Source organism: Notolabrus celidotus, chromosome 18, assembly GCF_009762535.1.
Source record: "Notolabrus celidotus isolate fNotCel1 chromosome 18, fNotCel1.pri, whole genome shotgun sequence".
In the NCBI taxonomy this organism is placed as follows: Eukaryota; Metazoa; Chordata; class Actinopteri; order Labriformes; family Labridae; genus Notolabrus; species Notolabrus celidotus.
Genome location: NC_048289.1, coordinates 12,283,300 through 12,305,706, shown reverse-complemented (window position 1 = coordinate 12,305,706; position 22,407 = coordinate 12,283,300). Strand labels below are relative to the sequence as shown.

The following is a 22,407-nucleotide window of genomic DNA, read 5'->3' as shown; positions in this document are numbered from 1 at the left end:
TAGGGTTAGGGTTAGGGTTAGGATTAGGTTTAGGGTTAGGGTTGGGGTTAGGATTAGGTTTAGGGTTAGGGTTATGATTAGGGTTAGTGTTAGAACCAGAATTAATCTTAAGCAAACAGAACCAGAACCAAACTCAAGCAAACCGAACCAGAACCGAACCAGAACCGAACCAGAACCGAACCAAACCAGAAACAGAACAAAATCATGCCAGAACCGAACTGAAGCAAAGCCAACCAGAATCGAACCCGACCCGACCAGAACCGAACCAGAACCGTACCTTACCTGAACCAGAAACGGACCGGAGCCGAACCAGAACCGGACCAGAACCAAACCAGAATCGAACCCGTCCTGACCAGAACCGAACCAGAGCCGTACCTTACCTGAACCAGAACCCGACCAGAGCTGAATCAGAACAGTACCAGAACCGGACCAGAACCAAACCAACACCGAACTCAAACAAACAGAACCAGAACCAAACTCAAGCAAACCCAACCAGACCCGAACCACACCCAAACCAGAACCGAACCAGAACTGAACCAGAACCGAACCAGAACCAAACCAGTACTGAACACGAACCGAACCAGAACCGAACACAAGCAAACAGAACCAGAACCAAACTCAAGCAAACCCAACCAGAACCGAACCAGACCCGAACCAGAACCGAACCAGAACCGTACCAGAACTGAATCAGAACGGAACCAAAACGGAACCAGAACCGAACCGTACCAGAACTGAACCAGAACGGAACCAAAACGGAACCAGAACCGAACCGTACCAGAACCGAACCAGAACCAAACCAGAACCGTACCAGAACCGTACCAGAACCGAACCAGAACTGAACTCAAGAAAACAGAACCAGAACCAGAACCAAACTCAAGCAAACAGAACCGGAACCAAACTCAAGCAAACAGAACCAGAACCAAACTGTAGCAGACAGAAACAGAACCAAACTCATGCAAACAGGACCAAACTATAGCAAATATTATTAATGTCCTCAGGTTGAGAAAAATCAGATGCCTCAGTTTGGATGGGCTGATCCGATTTCTCCTCACAGTGAGTATTTGCCTGGTCTTCAAGAAGACTCTCTGAAGGAACAGATGTAGCCATGATACACAGCCTCCCTCCATCACCTGAGTCCTATATCCTCACATGTGATTGGCCGCATGGCCGCCATGCTAACCAATCAAAACAAAGTTCTGCTGTGAGCAGGCTGGGGCTGAGCACTGTGAGAGCTAAGCAGTGAACATTAGGGTTAGGGTTAGGGTTGTTATTAGGGTTAGGGATAGGATTAGGGTTAGGGTTAGGGTAAGGGTTGTTATTAAGGCTAAGGTTAGGATTAGGGTTAGTGTTAGGCTTATGATCAGGGTTGGGGTTCACATTACAGTTAGGGTTAGGGTTAGGGTTAGGATTAGGTTTAGGGTTAGGGTTAGGGTTAGGGTTAGGGTTAGGATTAGGGTTAGGGTTAGGGTTAGGGTTAAGATTAGGGTTAGGATTAGGGTTAGGGTTAGGGTTAAGATTAGGGTTAGGGTTAGGGTTAGGATTAGGTTTAGGGTTAGGGTTAAGATTAGGGTTAGGGTTAGGATTAGGGTTAGGGTTAGGATTAGAGTTAGGGTTAGGGTTAAGATTAGGGTTAGGGTTAGGATTAGGGTTAAGATTAGAGTTAGAGTTAGGGTTCGGATTAGGGTTAGGGTTAGGATTAGGTTTAGGGTTAGGGTTAGGGTTAGGGTTAGGGTTAGGATTAGGTTTAGGGTTAGGGTTAGGGTTAGGGTTAAGATTAGGGTTAGGATTAGGGTTAGGGTTAGGATTAGGGTTAGGGTTAGGTTTAAGATTAGGGTTAGGGTTAGGGTTAGGTATAAGATTAGGGTTAGGATTAGGGTTAGGGTTAGGGTTAAGATTAGGGTTAGGGTTAGGGTTAGGGTTAAGATTAGGGTTAGGGTTAGGGTTAAGATTAGGGTTAGGGTTAGGGTTAGGGTTAGGGTTAAGATTAGGGTTAGGGTTAGGGTTAAGATTAGGGTTAGGGTTAGGGTTAGGGTTAAGATTAGGGTTAGGGTTAGGGTTAGGATTAGGGTTAGGGTTCAGATTAGGGTTAGGGTTAGGATTAGGGTTAGGTTTAGGGTTAAAATTAGGGTTAGGGTTAGGATTAGGGTTAGGGTTAGGGTTAGGGTTAGGGTTAGGGTTTGGGTTAGGGTTAGGGGTTAGGGTTAGGGTTAGGGTTAGGGTTAAGATTAGGGTTAGGGTTAGGGTTAGGGTTAGGGTTAGGATTAGGTTTAGGGTTAGGGTTAGGGTTAGGGTTAAGATTAGGGTTAGGATTAGGGTTAGGGTTAGGATTAGGGTTAGGGTTAGGTTTAAGATTAGGGTTAGGGTTAGGGTTAGGTATAAGATTAGGGTTAGGATTAGGGTTAGGGTTAGGGTTAAGATTAGGGTTAGGGTTAGGGTTAGGGTTAAGATTAGGGTTAGGGTTAAGATTAGGGTTAGGGTTAGGGTTAGGGTTAGGGTTAAGATTAGGGTTAGGGTTAGGGTTAAGATTAGGGTTAGGGTTAGGGTTAGGGTTAAGATTAGGGTTAGGGTTAGGGTTAGGATTAGGGTTAGGGTTCAGATTAGGGTTAGGGTTAGGGTTAGGGTTAGGATTAGGGTTAGGTTTAGGGTTAAAATTAGGGTTAGGGTTAGGATTAGGGTTAGGGTTAGGGTTAGGGTTAGGGTTTGGGTTAGGGTTAGGGGTTAGGGTTAGGGTTAGGGTTAGGGTTAAGATTAGGGTTAGGGTTAAGATTAGGGTTAGGATTAGGGTTAGGGTTAAGATTAGGGTTAGGGTTAGAATTAGGTTCAGGGTTAGGGTTAAGATTAGGGTTAGGGTTAGGTTTAGGGTTAGGGTTAGGGTTAAGATTAGGGTTAGGGTTAGGGTTAGGATTAGGGTTAGGGTTAAGATTAGGGTTAGGTTTAGGGTTAGGATTAGTTTTATGGTTAGGGTTAAGATTAGGGTTAGGGTTAGGGTTAGGATTAGGGTTAGGGTTAGGGTTCAGATTAGGGTTAGGGTTAGGATTAGATTTAGGGTTAGGGTTAGGATTAGGGTTAGGGTTAGGGTTAGGATGAGGGTTAGGGTTAGGGTTAAGATTAGGGTTAGGGTTAGGGTTAGGATTAGGTTTAGGGTTAGGGTTGGGGTTAGGATTAGGTTTAGGGTTAGGGTTATGATTAGGGTTAGTGTTAGAACCAGAATTAATCTTAAGCAAACAGAACCAGAACCAAACTCAAGCAAACCGAACCAGAACCGAACCAGAACCGAACCAGAACCGAACCAGAACCGAACCAGAACCGAACCAGAACCGAACCAAACCAGAAACAGAACAAAATCATGCCAGAACCGAACTGAAGCAAAGCCAACCAGAATCGAACCCGACCCGACCAGAACCGAACCAGAACCGTACCTTACCTGAACCAGAACCGGACCGGAGCCGAACCAGAACCGGACCAGAACCAAACCAGAATCGAACCCGTCCTGACCAGAACCGAACCAGAGCCGTACCTTACCTGAACCAGAACCGGACCAGAGCCGAATCAGAACAGTACCAGAACCGGACCAGAACCAAACCAACACCGAACTCAAACAAACAGAACCAGAACCAAACTCAAGCAAACCCAACCAGACCCGAACCACACCCGAACCAGAACCGAACCAGAACTGAACCAGAACCGAACCAGAACCAAACCAGTACTGAACACGAACCGAACCAGAACCGAACACAAGCAAACAGAACCAGAACCAAACTCAAGCAAACCCAACCAGAACCGAACCAGACCCGAACCAGAACCGAACCAGAACCGTACCAGAACTGAATCAGAACGGAACCAAAACGGAACCAGAACCGAACCGTACAAGAACTGAACCAGAACGGAACCAAAACGGAACCAGAACCGAACCGTACCAGAACCGAACCAGAACCAAACCAGAACCGTACCAGAACCGAACCAGAACTGAACTCAAGAAAACAGAACCAGAACCAAACTCAAGCAAACAGAACCGGAACCAAACTCAAGCAAACAGAACCAGAACCAAACTGTAGCAGACAGAAACAGAACCAAACTCATGCAAACAGGACCAAACTATAGCAAACATTATTAATGTCCTCAGGTTGAGAAAAATCAGATGCCTCAGTTTGGATGGGCTGATCCGATTTCTCCTCACAGTGAGTATTTGCCTGGTCTTCAAGAAGACTCTCTGAAGGAACAGATGTAGCCATGATACACAGCCTCCCTCCATCACCTGAGTCCTATATCCTCACATGTGATTGGCCGCATGGCCGCCATGCTAACCAATCAAAACAAAGTTCTGCTGTGAGCAGGCTGGGGCTGAGCACTGTGAGAGCTAAGCAGTGAACATTAGGGTTAGGCTTAGGGTTGTTATTAGGGTTAGGGATAGGATTAGGGTTAGGGTTAGGGTAAGGGTTGTTATTAAGGCTAAGGTTAGGATTAGGGTTAGTGTTAGGCTTATGATCAGGGTTGGGGTTCACATTACAGTTAGGGTTAGGGTTAGGGTTAGGATTAGGTTTAGGGTTAGGGTTAGGGTTAGGATTAGGGTTAGGGTTAGGGTTAAGATTAGGGTTAGGGTTAGGGTTAAGATTAGGGTTAGGGTTAGGGTTAGGATTAGGTTTAGGGTTAGGGTTAAGATTAGGGTTAGGGTTAGGATTAGGGTTAGGGTTAGGATTAGGGTTAGGGTTACGGTTAAGATTAGGGTTAGGGTTAGGATTAGGGTTAAGATTAGAGTTAGAGTTAGGGTTCGGATTAGGGTTAGGGTTAGGATTAGGGTTAGGGTTAGGGTTAGGGTTAGGATTAGGTTTAGGGTTAGGGTTAGGGTTAGGGTTAAGATTAGGGTTAGGATTAGGGTTAGGGTTAGGGTTAGGGTTAAGATTAGGGTTAGGGTTAGGGTTAGGTATAAGATTAGGGTTAGGATTAGGGTTAGGGTTAGGGTTAAGATTAGGGTTAGGGTTAGGGTTAGGGTTAAGATTAGGGTTAGGGTTAGGGTTAAGATTAGGGTTAGGGTTAGGGTTAGGGTTAAGATTAGGGTTAGGGTTAGGGTTAAGATTAGGGTTAGGGTTAGGGTTAGGGTTCAGATTAGGGTTAGGGTTAGGGTTAGGATTAGGGTTAGGTTTAGGGTTAAAATTAGGGTTAGGGTTAGGATTAGGGTTAGGGTTTGGGTTAGGGTTAGGGTTAGGGTTAGGGGTTAGGGTTAGGGTTAGGGTTAGGGTTAAGATTAGGGTTAGGGTTAAGATTAGGGTTAGGATTAGGGTTAGGGTTAAGATTAGGGTTAGGGTTAGAATTAGGTTCAGGGTTAGGGTTAAGATTAGGGTTAGGTTTAGGGTTAGGGTTAGGGTTAAGATTAGGGTTAGGGTTAGGGTTAGGATTAGGGTTAGGGTTAAGATTAGGGTTAGGTTTAGGGTTAGGATTAGGTTTATGGTTAGGGTTAAGATTAGGGTTAGGGTTAGGGTTAGGATTAGGGTTAGGGTTAGGGTTCAGATTAGGGTTAGGGTTAGGATTAGATTTAGGGTTAGGGTTAAGATTAGGGTTAGGGTTAGGGTTAGGATGAGGGTTAGGGTTAGGGTTAAGATTAGGGTTAGGGTTAGGGTTAGGATTAGGTTTAGGGTTAGGGTTGGGGTTAGGATTAGGTTTAGGGTTAGGGTTATGATTAGGGTTAGTGTTAGAACCAGAATTAATCTTAAGCAAACAGAACCAGAACCAAACTCAAGCAAACCGAACCAGAACCGAACCAGAACCGAACCAGAACCGAACCAAACCAGAAACAGAACCGAACCAAACCAGAAACAGAACAAAATCATGCCAGAACCGAACTGAAGCAAAGCCAACCAGAATCGAACCCGACCCGACCAGAACCGAACCAGAACCGTACCTTACCTGAACCAGAACCGGACCGGAGCCGAACCAGAACCGGACCAGAACCAAACCAGAATCGAACCCGTCCTGACCAGAACCGAACCAGAGCCGTACCTTACCTGAACCAGAACCGGACCAGAGCCGAATCAGAACAGTACCAGAACCGGACCAGAACCAAACCAACACCGAACTCAAACAAACAGAACCAGAACCAAACTCAAGCAAACCCAACCAGACCCGAACCACACCCGAACCAGAACCGAACCAGAACTGAACCAGAACCGAACCAGAACCAAACCAGTACTGAACACGAACCGAACCAGAACCGAACACAAGCAAACAGAACCAGAACCAAACTCAAGCAAACCCAACCAGAACCGAACCAGACCCGAACCAGAACCGAACCAGAACCGTACCAGAACTGAATCAGAACGGAACCAAAACGGAACCAGAACCGAACCGTACCAGAACTGAACCAGAACGGAACCAAAACGGAACCAGAACCGAACCGTACCAGAACCGAACCAGAACCAAACCAGAACCGTACCAGAACCGTACCAGAACCGAACCAGAACTGAACTCAAGAAAACAGAACCAGAACCAGAACCAAACTCAAGCAAACAGAACCGGAACCAAACTCAAGCAAACAGAACCAGAACCAAACTGTAGCAGACAGAAACAGAACCAAACTCATGCAAACAGGACCAAACTATAGCAAACATTATTAATGTCCTCAGGTTGAGAAAAATCAGATGCCTCAGTTTGGATGGGCTGATCCGATTTCTCCTCACAGTGAGTATTTGCCTGGTCTTCAAGAAGACTCTCTGAAGGAACAGATGTAGCCATGATTCACAGCCTCCCTCCATCACCTGAGTCCTATATCCTCACATGTGATTGGCCGCATGGCCGCCATGCTAACCAATCAAAACAAAGTTCTGCTGTGAGCAGGCTGGGGCTGAGCACTGTGAGAGCTAAGCAGTGAACATTAGGGTTAGGGTTAGGGTTGTTATTAGGGTTAGGGATAGGATTAGGGTTAGGGTTAGGGTAAGGGTTGTTATTAAGGGTAAGGTTAGGATTAGGGTTAGTGTTAGGCTTATGATCAGGGTTGGGGTTCACATTACAGTTAGGGTTAGGGTTAGGTTTATGATTAGGGTTAGGGTTGTTATTATGGTTTGGTTTATGGTTAGCGTTAGGGTTATGATTAGGGTTATGATTAGGGTTAGGGTTAGAGTTTGGATTAGGATTTGGGTTAGGGTTAAGATTACGGTTAGGGTTAGGATTAGGGTTAGGGTTAAGATTAGGGTTAGGGTTAGGATTAGGGTTAGGGTAAGGGTTGTTATTAGGGTTAAGATTAGGGTTAGGGTAAGGGTTAGGCTTAGGGTTAGGGTTAAGATTAGGGTTAGGATTAGGGTTAGGGTTAGGGTTGTGACAAGGGTTAGGTTTAGGATTAGGATTAGGGTTATGGTTAGGGTTAGGATTAGGGTTAGGGTAAGGGTTGTTATTAGGTTTAAGGTTAGGGTTAGGGTTAGGGTTGTGATAAGGGATAGGGATAGGGTTACCATTAGGGTTAGGGTTAGGGTTAGGATTAGGGTTAGGGTAAGGGTTGTTATTGGGGTTAAGATTAGGGTTAGGGTAAGGGTTAGGCTTAGGGTTAGGGTTAAGATTAGGGTTATGATTAGGGTTATGGTTGTTATTAGGGTTAAGATTAGTGTTCGGGTAAGGGTTAGGGTTGTTATTAAGGTTAAGGTTAGGATTAGGGTTAGGGTTAGGCTTATGATCAAACATTATTAAAGTCCTCAGGTTGGCATTTAGAAAAATCGGATGCCTCAGTTTAGGTGGGCTGATCCGATTTCTCCTCTCAGTGAGTATTTGCCCGGTCTTCAAGAAGACTCTCTGAAGGAACAGATGTAGCTAGGATACACAGCCTCCCCTCCATCTCCTGAACCCTATATCCTCACATGTGATTGGCCGCATGGCCGCCATGCTGACCAATCAAAACAAAGTTCTGCTGTGAGCAGGCTGGGGCCTGCCTGTCCATTCTGGACAAACACAGAGAAGAGATGAAAAATCCTCACAGGAAGGGTGAGGTGGGGAACCAGTGGGTAAAGGACCACCTCACAGAATATGTGGAGTGTTTCCCTCAAGTGTCCTGTCACCTGGAGGCCAACATCACCCGATGTATCTACGGCCAGAAGGGTTTCGAGGATCACACCTTTGAGGAGATGTGGGGACTGTACAGTCAGTACCATGCCCTCAAAAATCACCCCGAGCAGAGGGAGGTGGTGCTGAAGGCCCACAGCTCCACGAGGAGGTGGCTGAACACCCCGGTGACCCACATCACCAGCTTCCAGATGAAGAGGTTCAGGAAATTCATCAGGGACAAGGAGCAAGTAAGTGTTGACTTCATCATGTATTCATTATTAAACAGTCAGAGCAGAATACGTGAAACATTCTGATATTCAGCTAAATGTGTGTTTAGTAGAATTTAATAACTTCTACTTCATAGAATATAGATAGTTATATTTCATTTGTTGTTTGCAGGCAGTCACGTCCACATGTGATGCTTCTTTGTGGCCTGGTGATGAATCTGAGCTGATTGCTGCAAGCCAGACAGTGGAGGGTAAGAGAGAGAGAGAGCTTATACAACATCCAACTATACAAGATACATAAGCAATAACAATAATAATACAAACACACTGTGTTTTGAAAATTTGTAGACCTGCTCCACAGCCAGTCTCGGTCCGCAGAGACGCAGTCCACTGTCCGGCTGCAGCAGACGCTCTCCACTTTCCAGCCGCAGTAGACGCAGTCAACTGCTGTCCGGCCGCAGCAGACACAGCCAACGCAGCTGATGCAGACGACGCAGTCAACTGCTGTCTGCCCACAGCAGACACAGCCGACGCAGTCAACTGCTGTCCGGCCGATGCAGCCGATGCAGACGATGCAGACAATAGTTAATTTCTCAAACGGCGCACACTGTATGGGGACGAATTTTTTTCTAATGCAGCATTTTCGAAGATTAGAGATTATGAGGCTTCCAATGAGAGGCACAGCTGACTTGATTGACAGGCAGGAAGACTGTTGCTGTTGGCTAGGAGGCTCAAAGCCCGCCTCTTTACGTCACAATCACTCCACAGCAGCAATGTGGCTCCCGCCGACAATTGGCCTCAAAACAGCTCTTCAGAAACAGATGGGTGACGTCACGGATACTACGTCCATTATTTATACAGTCTATGGCAACTACACATGTTCACATCATAGAAACCTCTGCCTTGAGGAAATAGTCTGAATGGCTAAACTGTAGCTATTTACTGAAGTTAGCTTTAACTTTTGCTGCCATATATATATCATTGGCAGAGATAAGTCTGTATGGTGGCTGTGAAGGGCAAAACACAATCACATTTACAAAAACACAACAACATTACAGAAAACACAATATTTCACAAAACACGATGACATTTCACAAAACAGAAAGGGTAGGGAAAACACTTCTTGTTTCTAATTGGACAGAGCCCGACAGCTCCACACAATTTGCTGTTTCAATTACTACTAATCAGCTGAGTCCCTGCACACATTTTAAACTGAGTTGGAAGGAATGGAAGAGGAGATGGAAATGATAAAGGAATATTTCGACAAAGAATACTTTAGCCAAATACTTGAAATGTATTATGATGGAAATGAAACACTTCATCACACTTTAGTTTAAACTGTGCTTTTGAAGTACAATATCAAAAATTGTGGAATGAAAAGACCTACAAAAGAAGCTCAACAAAGCAGCCTTTTGGTGTTGAAGATAGACCTGCTACCTATCAATCTGATGGTTCTGGGTTCAATTCACACTATTGGCTTCCAATGTGAGATGGAACAGGAAACACTTTTGAACTACTACAACAAAATCGTTTTTTGAAGCTTTTGAACTACTACAACAAAAAAGTGGAATTAAACGACAAAAAAACAGCATGCACTGTCAAGCAGCTCTGTGGTATGGTGGGCAGGGCATCTGCCTTTCAGACTGATGGCTCTGGGTTCAATTCCAGTGGTGGGAAAGTACAAGGTTGAGGCAGGGAAATAGGAAGGAGGAAGAGACAGAAGAAGGATGAGGCAGGGAAGAGCAGGACAAAAAGATGGTATAAGGTGATATTACAGGGACTAAGCTGTCAAGTTTTGTCCTATCCGTTTTTTGAAATGTTGTGCTTTGCGAAATATTGTTGTATTTTGCCCTTCAGGGCTATCGTATGTTTGGCTATATATAATGATGTATAATGTGGGATTGCATATCAGCATCGTGGCGCGCTATTGGCCGTTGCTTGTTTCAGGGAGAAAATTCTTCCATGCCCATGATCTCATTTGTTTCACACCAATAGTCTATTGAGATTTAAAATCTTATTTGAGCATGAGAAGAGTCACATGTCTGAAGGTGATTTTGATCAATGCGTAACATCAGACGCAACAACAGACTAAAAATACGAAAAAAAAAACATCAGAACCTTCCCCCCTGCGTCACATGATGGAAATGCAGCGTCCTGTCATTAGTCAGCTCTTTGTGACTGAATCATTTCACATGCAAATTTTTTCGCTCTGATTCCTTTTGATTTAGCTCTCCATGTTAGCTGTAGATCAGCCTGCTCGCACATGAGTGCAGTTCAGGTCTAATTGCCTTTCAGGCCTAATTGTCCCGGACCTATTCTTGCTTTTAGAAGCACCTGTGCATGGATCAAAGCATTACGTGTGTGTCAGCTTTGTTTCAAGTGGGTGTCTTTAAAGCGCACAGATTGTCAAGTAATTGCCCCTCTAGAAATTTCTAAAGCCGCAGTGTGGAAATAAGAGCTCAGTGTTTATCAAAACAGAGCTAAGTAAGTAAAGATCATGAAAAGGTTTAAAAAGGTAATTATCTCAGCAGAAGAAAAATAAATAATCCTACTGACAATGCTTGTCAGGATGCTAAAATATTTACTATTATATTATTATTATATATACATTTTTGACACTGTCTGTAAGGTTTAGGCTATGATATGCAACTAACTTCATTCATATTTCATCATTGCGTCAACAGTCTTTTGTTGGAGTTTGGTAAATCATCATTTGACTTCTGGTAAGCAGCTTATGTAGCTCATATGACCTTTGACCTCTGGATTGCTTTGCTTAATAAATCCAGAGCAAACAGTAATCCACAGAGTCAATTGGCCAACTAATAAAGCTCTACCTTCAAAGCAGACAGTTATGTTTGCAAAGTGTCACACAAATACTCCTGCCCATGTCCTCGCTCATATCAAAGAAGCGTGTGTACATCACAAGGTCACAGATGAGTTACAGGGGAATATTGTTAGACCAATACAGGTCCAGATGTCTAATAAAAACAAAGATGAAAGGAGATGGTCTCCAATTGTAAATATTTAAACTGAAATATTATTGAACATGTCGGCGTTTCTCAGAGTTAAACACTGCATGTACGTTTTTTAATATGACACAACTGGAGAAATACTGCTCCATTAAAAACATTCAACATTTTATTTTTTTATATTTTATGTTTAGAAGCTGCAAAGAAAGACTACGTAGTCTAAAGTAAGCCTTTTTGGAGGGTTTCCAATGCAATGAAGGCAAGGGCATAATCATGTATAAAGGGGAGGGGTCTGTCAGCAGAGGGTGTAAAAGTATAAATGCATCCTGGATACAGTTAGGGTAGACAGAATGAATCAACCCTGCTAGAGTTCATTTTTAAATGTATATATGTACAATTCGTAACTTTTTCAGCCCCTTTTATTGAAAAGAAAAGTAACTGAAGTATTTTTCTGTCGACTAGAAATGGATAACTGGAAGCTCCAGCTTGTTGTTGTGACTTTTTGTGCTTTGGTGCAAACTTATCAGGCTTATCAGGACGAGGAGAGGGGCATATCTGAAGACTGGCAGGTAAGAGTTGGTTCACATCTGGTATCTGGGAGAATGCTACTTTTTTTTTGTAGAAATGTTTTAAATTACTGGTTGAGGGAAATTGAATATGATGGGGTAACAAGCAATTTAAGCAACAGGTAAATTAATTCCTTGTTTTAACTGCAGTAAGAAATCACAGTTTTTATGTTTTTGACTGTCAGAATGAGTCCGCAGACACAGGTCTCACCCAACCGATGTCCAGCCTGATGAAAAGAGCTAAAGCCCTTCGCTTCTACGGACTCATGGGGAAACGCTCAGGTGATTAGACTCAATTCTGCATTAAAAAAATTACACACTTTTTGTGTATTTTCAAATTTTAATTTCTAGGCTGAGATTATAAATTGTTTTTTTTTCACAGGGACAAAGAAACCTTTTCAAGTAGACAGACGTGAGTAGCCTGATGCTGCTCTGTAGTTGAAAATAACAGCTTAAAAAAGTCAATTTCATTTCAGCTACTTCATGGCAGCATCCCTATGTTGTCCATATGTCCATAAAACGTCTTAATGTGAGCATCTTCTTCTCTTTTGTAGGAAATAAAGGAGAAATGTTTGTGGGCCTGATGGGAAGAAGCATCTCCAGCGACAGTAAACACAAAACCAACTCATTTCAAAATATCAAGGCAGCTTTATTGATATTAAAAATATCAAATTGCTAATACACATTAAACATCTATGATTAAAGTAAAAAGTAAATTCAGTCAAATGTTGAGCTCAGATTGTTTTCTGTATTGGCAGAACTTTTAACCAGAGTGTTTGCGTCTGCAACAACCACCGCGCCTGAAGTTTTGGAGAAACCACACGAGCAAGGTAAGATTGTATCCGTAGAAAAACCTGAGGTTGTTTTATTTCTATGTGCATTCCTACAGTGGTATAGTCTTTTTTTTCTCAATTATTCCCAGAAAATGAAAAATATCTGAATAATGCACCATTGTTTGGCAGGTTCATCAGAGGAGTGGGTCCGATTCCTGTATTGATGGAGCTGGGGAAAAAAAGTACATTATTGTTTTCTTCTATACAATTTAACACCAACCAAAGACGTCACCATACATCATTTCTCAGATAACACTCAGCTTACAGTTTCACTTCATGCTAACAGTTATTGTATTAATACAAAAAACAGCCTGTAATGCTGCCAAATGTAGGTATATTTTTTTTGCATGAAAAAAGCAAAACATTCATGTTATCCACCACACTGGACCGTTTATCATTGAACATTCAAAGCTGAGTAGAAGCAGGTTTAAAAACAAACAGGACAAAGAAGTCTCTCTGGTGTAGAAAACCAAAAATCATCAGATTTGTAACATATGGAGTCTAAAATACAAACAAAGGTAGAATAAAAAAGTAAAAAACTGTTCTGTGAAACAAAGAAGAAAAGGAAAAACATGAAAGAAAGAAGAGCACTCGTCTTTATTGAGTTTTGTGAGTCGAGGCTACTTGTGGCTGGTGAGGCTAGAGGTGAGTTGGTTCAGTAGCCTGAGGTTCTTGGTGCTCATGTCCCTTTAGGAGGGGTCCACTTCAGTGAGCTTGGGTCGATGGTTTTGTTGCTATTGCCTCTCTTGATCTCCTTTGCTTTCCACTCGTCGATCAGGTCCTAGAGGGAAGGGGAAAAAAAGATGCTGTGTGACAAGGGTTCATGAAAAAAAAAGGCTAACAGTATAAAATTAAAACACCAAATATTAGTTCTAGTGACTGGAAGTAACAGCATTTCTGTCCACAGAAAAGAGCTCATGTATTTTATATTTTAATTTCTATCTAGGTATGACATCCCTGCAAAATTAGCTTTATCTTTAATAATGCTACACATATTTTATTTGGAGATGATGCATTTTATCAGTAACCTCACAAGCAAAACCTCACCTGTCGCTTCAACACCAGGTGTTTCCCCTTCCAATACTTCAGCATCTGCAGCGACTGCAGGGTGCTCACAATGTCCACCGGATTGACAGCAGTCTCCTGACTGATCTCTGTGCATCAAATATTACCGCAGTTAATGTCTTTCTCATTATATGCATGTGTATGTCATCTGTTCCTTAAATGTTTTTATGTGTTAATAAACATGTTTGCATCAAAGCTGCTTGACTTGTGTTACCTTTGATGGAGATTTCTTTTCCTTGGAAGTTGTACATGTATCTGAGTAACACCTCCTTCCAGTAACTACGGTAGCTGATGAGGCCCAGGTCAGACAGAGGCCTCTCTGGGGAGCCCACCTTCTCCTCCACTTTGGAAAGCAAGTAACCTGAACCAGGCAGAGAGATTAGTAAATTGAAAAATTAAAACACTCTTGCTGTAGCGCAAACAATACATATTATATAAAATATTGTTCTTCTTGGTTTTTGAACATGAAAGTCATTTTTACTCTGAATATTCTGATCTATATAAAGCTAACAGCCATTTTCATTAACAGTAATGAAAGGACAGAATAAGACAAGTGAAGGTTATTGAACATGTGCACATACTGAAGTCAATAAGCATCTTCCCAAAGCCCTGCCTCATGTACTGCGGCATGGTCAGGATACAGGACACATTGTAGTTGAGGAAGGAGTTCTTCTCCTTTAAGTAAAAAAGAGAAACACATGACACTGAGTTGTGTATACAAATATGACTTACAAAATTAGAATTTACAATTTGTATCATTTCCAAACTGCAGTTGTCGACTAGTTTTGGCAGTAACATTTTTCAAATCTGTAAATGAGAAAAAGTTCTACTTCATAACATAGATTCAAGCTCCTGTGAGAAACTTTCAGGTTCTCTCAATTTTAGTGCCCCCTGTATATAAAGCAGTACCTCTTATCTACTTGCTGATTTGATCCTGTACATGTGAAGCATAGATATTCAAGAAGTCCCCTCCGGCTTTATTTTTAACAGTGAAGTGTAGAAACACATTCTTTGTCATGAAATTGGGGCAAAAAGGGGAGCGCGCAGTAAATCATTTCCTCTGACACCTAACCCCGGCAGGCAGTTTCAGGCATTCAAAATTAAATAGCCTTTTCATTTGTAGGCCACAATAGGGCAAAGAGGCATCAATATATTTTTCAGTCTATTTTCTAACCCGCTAAAACTCCTGACAGTAGCTTTAACTTGTTTGTTTTGGATATTAGTTAGTTTCATAATTTCATAATTATTAACCTAGACAGATATCTTCCTTTGTGTAAAACCTCCCTTGTTCAATTTGCGATCAAGTACTGGGGATTCACCTTGTTGAATAAAAAGGTTCATTTTCATTTAATCAATCTCTAGATGTGATTGTTTCTGTGCGTATGTCCTCTGTATTGTTTCCATAGAAGGTATATTTAAAGTAGGGCTGTCAATCGATTCAAATATTTAATCGCAATTAATCGTATGATTGTCCATAGTTAAATGGCGATCAATCTCAAAATGAGCGCATATTTTTTATCTGTTCTAAATGTACCTTAAAAGGGATCATTTTCAAGTTTAATACTCTTATCAACATGGGAGTGGACAAATATGCTTGCTTTATGCAAATACATGTTTATTATTATTGCAGCAATCCAAACAATGACAAATACTGTCCAGAACAATCGGCACACAACGATGCCACACAATTTGCTGAAAGGGCATTTTGACCAGAATGTAACATTACTTAGTAATACTTCTGTAAGATGAGATTTATTTTGGTCTAAGTATTTGTATCATCGAGTTCTTTAATGAAGTTCGAAATACTTCTATTTCATATATTGCACTGCCTCTTTAAGGTTGCTCATGGTGATATGGTTTTGAGTTGAAGTGAAGGTATCACATGTTCGATGTGCTGTTGTCCTATGTTAAGGAAGAGTCATTAAAGGCATCACGACGCACAGCAGAAATTGTCCTGTGCTCTTTCTTCCCCACAGCCCTTAAGTATAATTAATTCAGTTTCTAGTTAACACTGTTGAAGTTTAACAGTTCCGAAGAGATTAAACAAGTTACGTCGTTACACTACCACCATGTAATATCCAACTAACTAAACATCCTGTTTTTTTAAGCAGCTCAACACAAAGTGATTGAGCTCATGCATCACAACAACAGACACATTGTCCATGCGTCTCCGTTACATCGACAGTAAATGCAGATAACTTTGGTCTTGTCCAGAGAACCACGTGGCAGTGCTTTAAAGCTGAACTTGCCTTTCAAAACACATCTTTATTCATTTCTTCTTGTCATCCACAATGTTACGTTACTGCTGTATTGTTCCTAATTTCCCAAACTATGGGAGGGTCATACACAAAACGTGATTCAAATAAATTTGTGGCTTTAAGGAGAATTTAAACTAACTTGTTATTATCACGTCAATTTCGACAGCCCTAATTTAAAGGTTTCTTCACATCTACACTTTATATTTCATTTATGTGCCATATGTTTGTTATCCTTGTAGGAAATTAATGTGTAAAGTAGCTGATTAAGAATACCATCAATCTCAACAGTTGTATTTATTTACCTTGGAGAAGTATCCCACTAAATGACAGCCGGTGTTGTCGGCCTCTGTCATGACGTAAAAGAGAAAAGGCTCCACGTCATAATAGAGTGTTTTGTGGTCCAGGAAGAGCTTGGCGAGTAAACACAGGTTCTGGCAGTAGATCTGGGGATGAAACAATCAGTCACTCCCTTCATTATGGTTTGCTTGAAAATAGGACGTCACTGAAATGTTTGCTCTGACGGCCAGGTTGAAGCCGATCTACAAATATTTGCAAAGCCTTGAGTAAAGGAGATAATGGGAACTCCCTACCTTATTCTTTTTCCCATCAACTTCAAACACAGATATGGCTCCTTTTCTGTACACCTCGTCTCCTGGAGGATGCTTCCACACACACTTGGCCTTGAACAGACACACAATGTACAACATAAGAGGAATAACGAGCACTTATTAGAAAGAATTCTGCATCTTTCTGAGGATCTTTTTTTTTTTTTTCATTTTTTAAATCCATAATTTGAAATATTAGAGAGGACCCAAACAAGCAAAAAAAACACCAGAACAGCGAAAACTAAATCAAGCATGTCATTCAAAATGTGCGTCAAAGACTTTGAGATTTCAGTTCCTGTCTCTCACCATGTGTCTCCTGAGAATCGTCTGGCTCTTCATGTACTTGAGGCAGAACTCGCAAACATAAAGGCGACCTAAGCGTGCATACTCCTCCGGATATGGCGAGTGGTACCAGGTGTCCAGCTCGTACCGGCCAAACAGAATGGTCTTGATCATGTTGCTGCCCTCGGTGATCTGACCCTGGATACGCAGCTTCTCCTGCCGGAAGGAATACATGAAGTTACAGCTGGTCTTAGACTTAACTTGTGTGGATCACTCATTCATTAACCTGTATTTATAACCATTTCTTCAATAATTGAAATATAAGTAGAGGGACACTAAAGGAGACATAAACAGTTTATTACCAGATCTTCAGATGCTCGGGCCTGGGCTTTCCTGAAGAGCTCCAGGTCATATTCACTTGTGATGTTCTCCAGCAGAGGCTCTCTGGTGTTGCCGTGCGTCTGACGATGCTCCTATGAACAAGAGGAAGAGATAAAAGGAATCAAACCAACTACCAATAAGAGTCACAGCAGTAGCAAAAAGAGTTAATAGCAGCACGTGAGTGGTGATGTACCATGTGTTTTTCTTTCTGCTCCTTCTGAAGGCCAGAGTTTCTTCCTTTCCTCAGCTCAGCCACCTGCTCCTTGTACCTGCTCTGTTTTGATGTTGGCGTCTGGAACACAGTAAGAAATACATTGACTCTCTTCACAATATCATGCCTGCACCATGACAACTATTACTACAACATTTCTATGCTTACTGTCAGAAACTAAGCTGATCAATCAGATCATCAAAACAATAAACTACCTGGTTCCGAGTTGCATGGGTTCGCGAGTTGCTCTCTTCTTGAGTCTTCACATCCTCTTCTTGTTTCTCTCGGCTTATGGCTTTAACCTGAAATGAAGAGGAATGGAAGGATTATAGTCTATGCACAAATATAATCTAACTGAGCTTGCCATTGCTGACATAAAGATTAGATACTTACAATGTTACACATAAACAACAAATGAGTCATGTAACTCAATGCAGACGTTCAAAAAGACTTAATGTTAAATATGACTTGATATCAGAAATGGTATCAAAGATCATCACAGAAGATGAAGGACCAAAAAGGCCAACAAAAACACAATAACATCTGTTTTCAGACACACTAGATTTCATTTTTAGGTTAACTGTTCATATATAGAGGAAAGTATAAGGAAGTTTCATTACGTGGTGATGTTTTTTTTTTTTCATCCATTACATCACTCTTCTAAGTTACCAGTGTTCTATCAAATAGCGCTTCCTATCGAAATGTGCTACCAATCAGCTCTGCACATGCATAGTGCCAGAATCCGGGGCTCTTGTAACCACTGGCACAGTTATTTGATAGAGGATATCAGTCCATTGAGACATGCTTCTCCTGAGATCTTAATTTAGGATTTTAGGGCAGAGTATCAAAACCTGCTTCCTTTGCTCTGACAAAGCAAATGACGAGAATAGCGATGCTGTACTAGAAGTACCAAAAAGACCTGACCCTATTCCTACAGTGACCCTGTTTATGAACTCAAAACATGATTAAATGGTGCAAACAGACATCTTCTGCTACTGATTCACACCACAGAAGCATTTTTTTAGATACAACATCATCAACTCCTGCACATTTGCACTAATGAAATTTCCTGAATGTAACCTGCTGCACTGTAGTCCCTCAGCAGCTGACATTGACTTCTGCTGACATTTCACAAAGGGTCTGGCAAGGTCATTTTTAAGAGTTTTGTATATGTGTGAAAACAGCTAAGATAAACACATCAATACAGAGAGATTAACAGTTGGTTAACCTTCATATATACATGCTAATGAACATACCAGCAGACATATAACTAAAAGGTAACAAGAACTAGATGTTGTTTTCATGAACTTACTTTGCACTCATCAGCAGACAGATTGTGGTAAAGAGGGCAGCCTGATACAGCAAAATGACGTTCATGTTTTCCCGTGAGGTGACCTGTGAAAAAGTGGAGGAGGAGGTCACTTGTCTTTATTAACTTAAAAAAATGCAAGTTGAAAGATTCATTCCATTAAAATCAACATGGACACCCTTTAGGAACCATGGAATTTAACAGGAAGTAGAGATGTTACCGAGAGAATTGCACCCCGGCGTGGGGCATTTCATGTTGAAGTTGTAAGTCTCGTGACAACGGCGTCGTTTGGGCCGATGGGAGAGGTCCTTATCAGAGTCTCTGCTGGTTTGATCTTTGGCCTGGCTCTCATCATGGGAAGCGTTTGGGCTGGAGATGTCCAGCTCAGATTCAGAGGAGGGAGCGTTTCCTGTGGGCGTCAATGGTGGAGATTCATCGTGGTCCACCGCTCGTTTCAAGTCTGGAGTATCTACAGCAAGAGGAGTGAAACCACCATCATGTAACACCTGGTATGAAATACTCAGAGATTTTTTTGTATTGGATACAAGACATGTTGGCCGACCCTGAGAGCTTTGGCTAAGGCGAGTAGAGGCTCTGGTGAGGCGCTGTCTCTTGGGCATGTGTCCGTCACTTTCTGAACTGTTGGTTTGTTCTCTTTCAGCAGAGGAGTCAGAGTCTTCAGTTCCATCTGACCCACTCCCTGGCATGTGTCTCTGTCAGGGGACAAAGGAGAGCTCAAATGAAAAGCTCCCAATTCTTCATTTCATAGAACAGATCCCAAGCATATGCATCTATGGCAACTAGACATGACAGCAATGGTGGCCTGTCTTACAATGCACAATCAAACAGGTTAGCATGCTAATACGTTGATGTATCACCCTTAAACAGCAACCAAATCTCCTTAATGACGGGATGTTGTGTGCGAGGAGCAGTTCGTGTCTGCCTCTTGCTGTCAAGTCCTCTCACCCTGGTATTATGACTCCAGAGGAGGCCACTGAGCTGATAGCTCCTGTTAGCTTGTCGTTGCATTTGGTTAAATAGCTGTGACTAACCTCTGAGGTTATACTACACTGCAGTTTGTATTCTGTACTTGATAAAACGCAACTTTGCAAACACGATGGCATTGCTTATGACAGTAAGGGATCCCCGGCGAAGTAGATAGCCCGGTGAGCACTTCAGCAGCCCATTATTATTGTTAGCTTAGCCTTCCACGTTAGCAAAGCTGACCCCATTCTCACCGTGGCACCGAAACTCATTAGGAAGTCTCACAGTTTAATATGTTGTGCCAGATATGTCCTATCTGTATAACCCAGGTTCACATATTGCCGATAATAAGCCCTTAATGTGGGCCTTGTCGTGTATTCGGCATACATATAATCCAGATACCTCTTATAATTTACCATAATTAAAGAATTGGTTAAGCTCCTCGCTGCCATCGCCTAAGTTTTATATCGGTTAACTTGATAACACGTTCACTGAAAATGTTGGCAAAAGCATATAATTTCAACTAATACAATCAAATAACTAAGACATTGTAAGTGATGATAAGTGGACTGAAATCATACACAACTATATCCTGTATTACCATGCTAAGTAGTCGGGCTTTTAAATGCATCATGGTCTGATATTCACATCCAGAGTGGAACACATCGGTGCTAACTTAGCTAACGACCTACATTGTTCTTACCTGTCGTCTACGAGGCATATTCTCCTCGATCAGCGGGACGTCCAAGAGTTGTATTGTCGTGAATTATAAAATCCCCCCAACCTTAACAAAAGGAAGAAAACATAAACTGATTATTGATTGATTTCAGGCTGAAGTTTGTGTATGTACAGAGCGTTGCCTGGGTCTCCCGCGCCACATTCCCCGCACAGACTGACCAGAGTATTGCATTTCCGGTGGGAACACTGTGTCGGGCGGACCAGCAGGGGGCGACAGAGAGCAGCTCTCCAGACAGAGTTCATCCCAGGTGGACTGTCGGCTTAGTAAACCTTTACCATCTTGTGGTGAAAACCATAGAATGTATAAAATAAACCACTTACATTTGTACGGAAGAGGATTAGGGCCAAAAAAAAGGTCCAACATGTATTTTTTTATTATTATTATTATTTTGAGAAAAAAAGTCAGATTTCTGAGAAAAAATTCTGACTTTAATCTAATAATTCTGAGATTAAAGTCAGAATTCTGTAAAGAAGTCAGAATTATAACATTAAAGTCAGAACTCTGAGTACCAGAGCATCCCCGCACTGGAGCAGCTTCTTCGTTCAGGCCGTATCCCTCATGAATAATCAAACTGTTAACCACTAAGACTCCTGTGATATATCACATACATGTGCAATACTTTGATTTCCGGTGCAATGCCTCAATAACCATGTGCAATATTGTAAATTATTCCATAAAATATCTTATTATTATATTCATCTACTACATTGCACTCTGGCTTAGGCTAAGTTCAATTTTTTCATGTCTTTAAAAGTACTTCTTTACCTTTCTTTGTACAGACAGTATTTAATTTAATTTAGAATTTTGGGTCGGGTTTAGGTTTATATCTATTGTCCTTACCGTCTTGTTGTTGTCCTTACTGTCTTATTGTTAGGTACCGAGTGTTCCATTCAACACCTCAACTCCTTGTGTGTGCGAGCTCACATGGCAATAAGCTTTCTTGAATGTTGAATGTTGAATCTATTGTTAGTCTTACTACGTGCAATAGGCCTATGGATACTGGATCTTGTGGGAAAATGTAGCCCTACTGTTAAAATAAATAAATAATATACAATTCTAAAAACTGTATCAAATACAAAAAACGAACAACCACATCTATCCAAACCTGAAGATTTCTTTTATTTTAGTCTTATCACTCACAAAATGTATGTTAGTTATTGTTTTTGAAACTTCGTTTTTATTTTCATTTCAGGGAACAGTTTTCAGTATTTCATTAATATTCAAACCTTGACTCAAACATGATCCCCATTAACTTTTGAAGATGGTGAGATAAGATTGAAATATCTGGAAACACTATTTTGACCTTGAGTTAAGATTTATTAATTGATCTGCGTCCACTTATTTTCTTTCTTTGAGTATGCCATGTGAGGGCACTAAGATACCCCTTTCATTACTGTTAACTTTTACTTTGACAACTTCTAAAATTGAATCTAAAAGTGTGCCCATCACTCTATAAAGCTCACAACTCTGGAACTCACTCCCACCAGACATCAGAAACATTGATTCACTACCCCTCTTCAAATCATGACTCAAAATCCATCTGTTCCAAGGCGCATTCTCTGAATAATTTCACTGCTTCATTTGGTGTTTATTTTGCTTGTTGTTTTTATTCATCTTATTGTGTAATTTTATTGATTGTGTTTTTAAACTCTCTATATAGTGTTCTTGAGTGCTGAGGAAGGCGCTTTAAAATCAAATGTATTATTATCATTATTATCATTATCATTATTATTATTATTATTATTATTATTATTATTATTATTATTATTATTATTATTATTATTATTAATGAAACATGTTTGAGAGGAATATTGCAAAATCTGGCAAAATATCAACTAAATAAAGTGATAACAATTTCCATAGTGTCCTTTTTTCTCAGATGTCCCATTAGTTGACACCTCTGTTGCATCTCCCTGCCCCCCCACCACCTTCACCCTCTCAGCACCCAGTCGGGGG

The 22,407-nt window shown here is 41.4% G+C and overlaps 2 protein-coding genes and 1 long non-coding RNA gene across 5 annotated transcripts; 2 read left to right on the top strand and 1 right to left on the bottom strand.

Annotated features, from left to right (window-relative positions):
• Positions 1 to 8,153: 8,153 nt before the first annotated feature.
• Positions 8,154 to 8,637, top strand: LOC117829625. Its single transcript, XR_004634649.1, has 3 exons — positions 8,154 to 8,270; positions 8,422 to 8,500; positions 8,598 to 8,637. It is a non-coding gene; the product is annotated as an uncharacterized LOC117829625 (long non-coding RNA).
• Positions 8,638 to 11,578: 2,941 nt separating this feature from the next.
• Positions 11,579 to 12,781, top strand: LOC117830499. Its single transcript, XM_034708643.1, has 6 exons — positions 11,579 to 11,787; positions 11,970 to 12,066; positions 12,167 to 12,196; positions 12,339 to 12,392; positions 12,543 to 12,614; positions 12,747 to 12,781. The coding sequence occupies exons 1-6, from the start codon at positions 11,683 to 11,685 to the stop codon at positions 12,779 to 12,781; spliced, it is 393 nt and encodes a 130-aa protein (XP_034564534.1). The 5' UTR covers positions 11,579 to 11,682.
• On the bottom strand, positions 12,413 to 20,705 carry kat7b (K(lysine) acetyltransferase 7b). 3 transcript variants are annotated; one of them, XM_034708030.1, is made up of 15 exons: positions 20,610 to 20,705; positions 20,416 to 20,496; positions 19,291 to 19,441; positions 18,949 to 19,197; positions 18,732 to 18,814; positions 17,635 to 17,721; positions 17,402 to 17,500; positions 17,190 to 17,300; positions 16,852 to 17,043; positions 16,531 to 16,620; positions 16,243 to 16,383; positions 14,264 to 14,357; positions 13,897 to 14,043; positions 13,665 to 13,771; positions 12,413 to 13,398 (listed from the first exon to the last, which is right to left on the bottom strand). In XM_034708030.1, exons 2-15 carry the CDS (start codon positions 20,431 to 20,433, stop codon positions 13,297 to 13,299), a joined length of 1,671 nt encoding a protein of 556 aa, XP_034563921.1. In that variant the 5' UTR covers positions 20,434 to 20,496; positions 20,610 to 20,705; the 3' UTR covers positions 12,413 to 13,296. The 3 variants fall into 3 exon arrangements, with proteins under 3 accessions (XP_034563921.1, XP_034563920.1, XP_034563922.1); XM_034708029.1 differs by having other exon boundaries at positions 20,416 to 20,615; XM_034708031.1 differs by lacking the exon at positions 20,610 to 20,705 and having other exon boundaries at positions 20,405 to 20,603.
• Between the last annotated feature and the right edge of the window lie 1,702 nt (positions 20,706 to 22,407).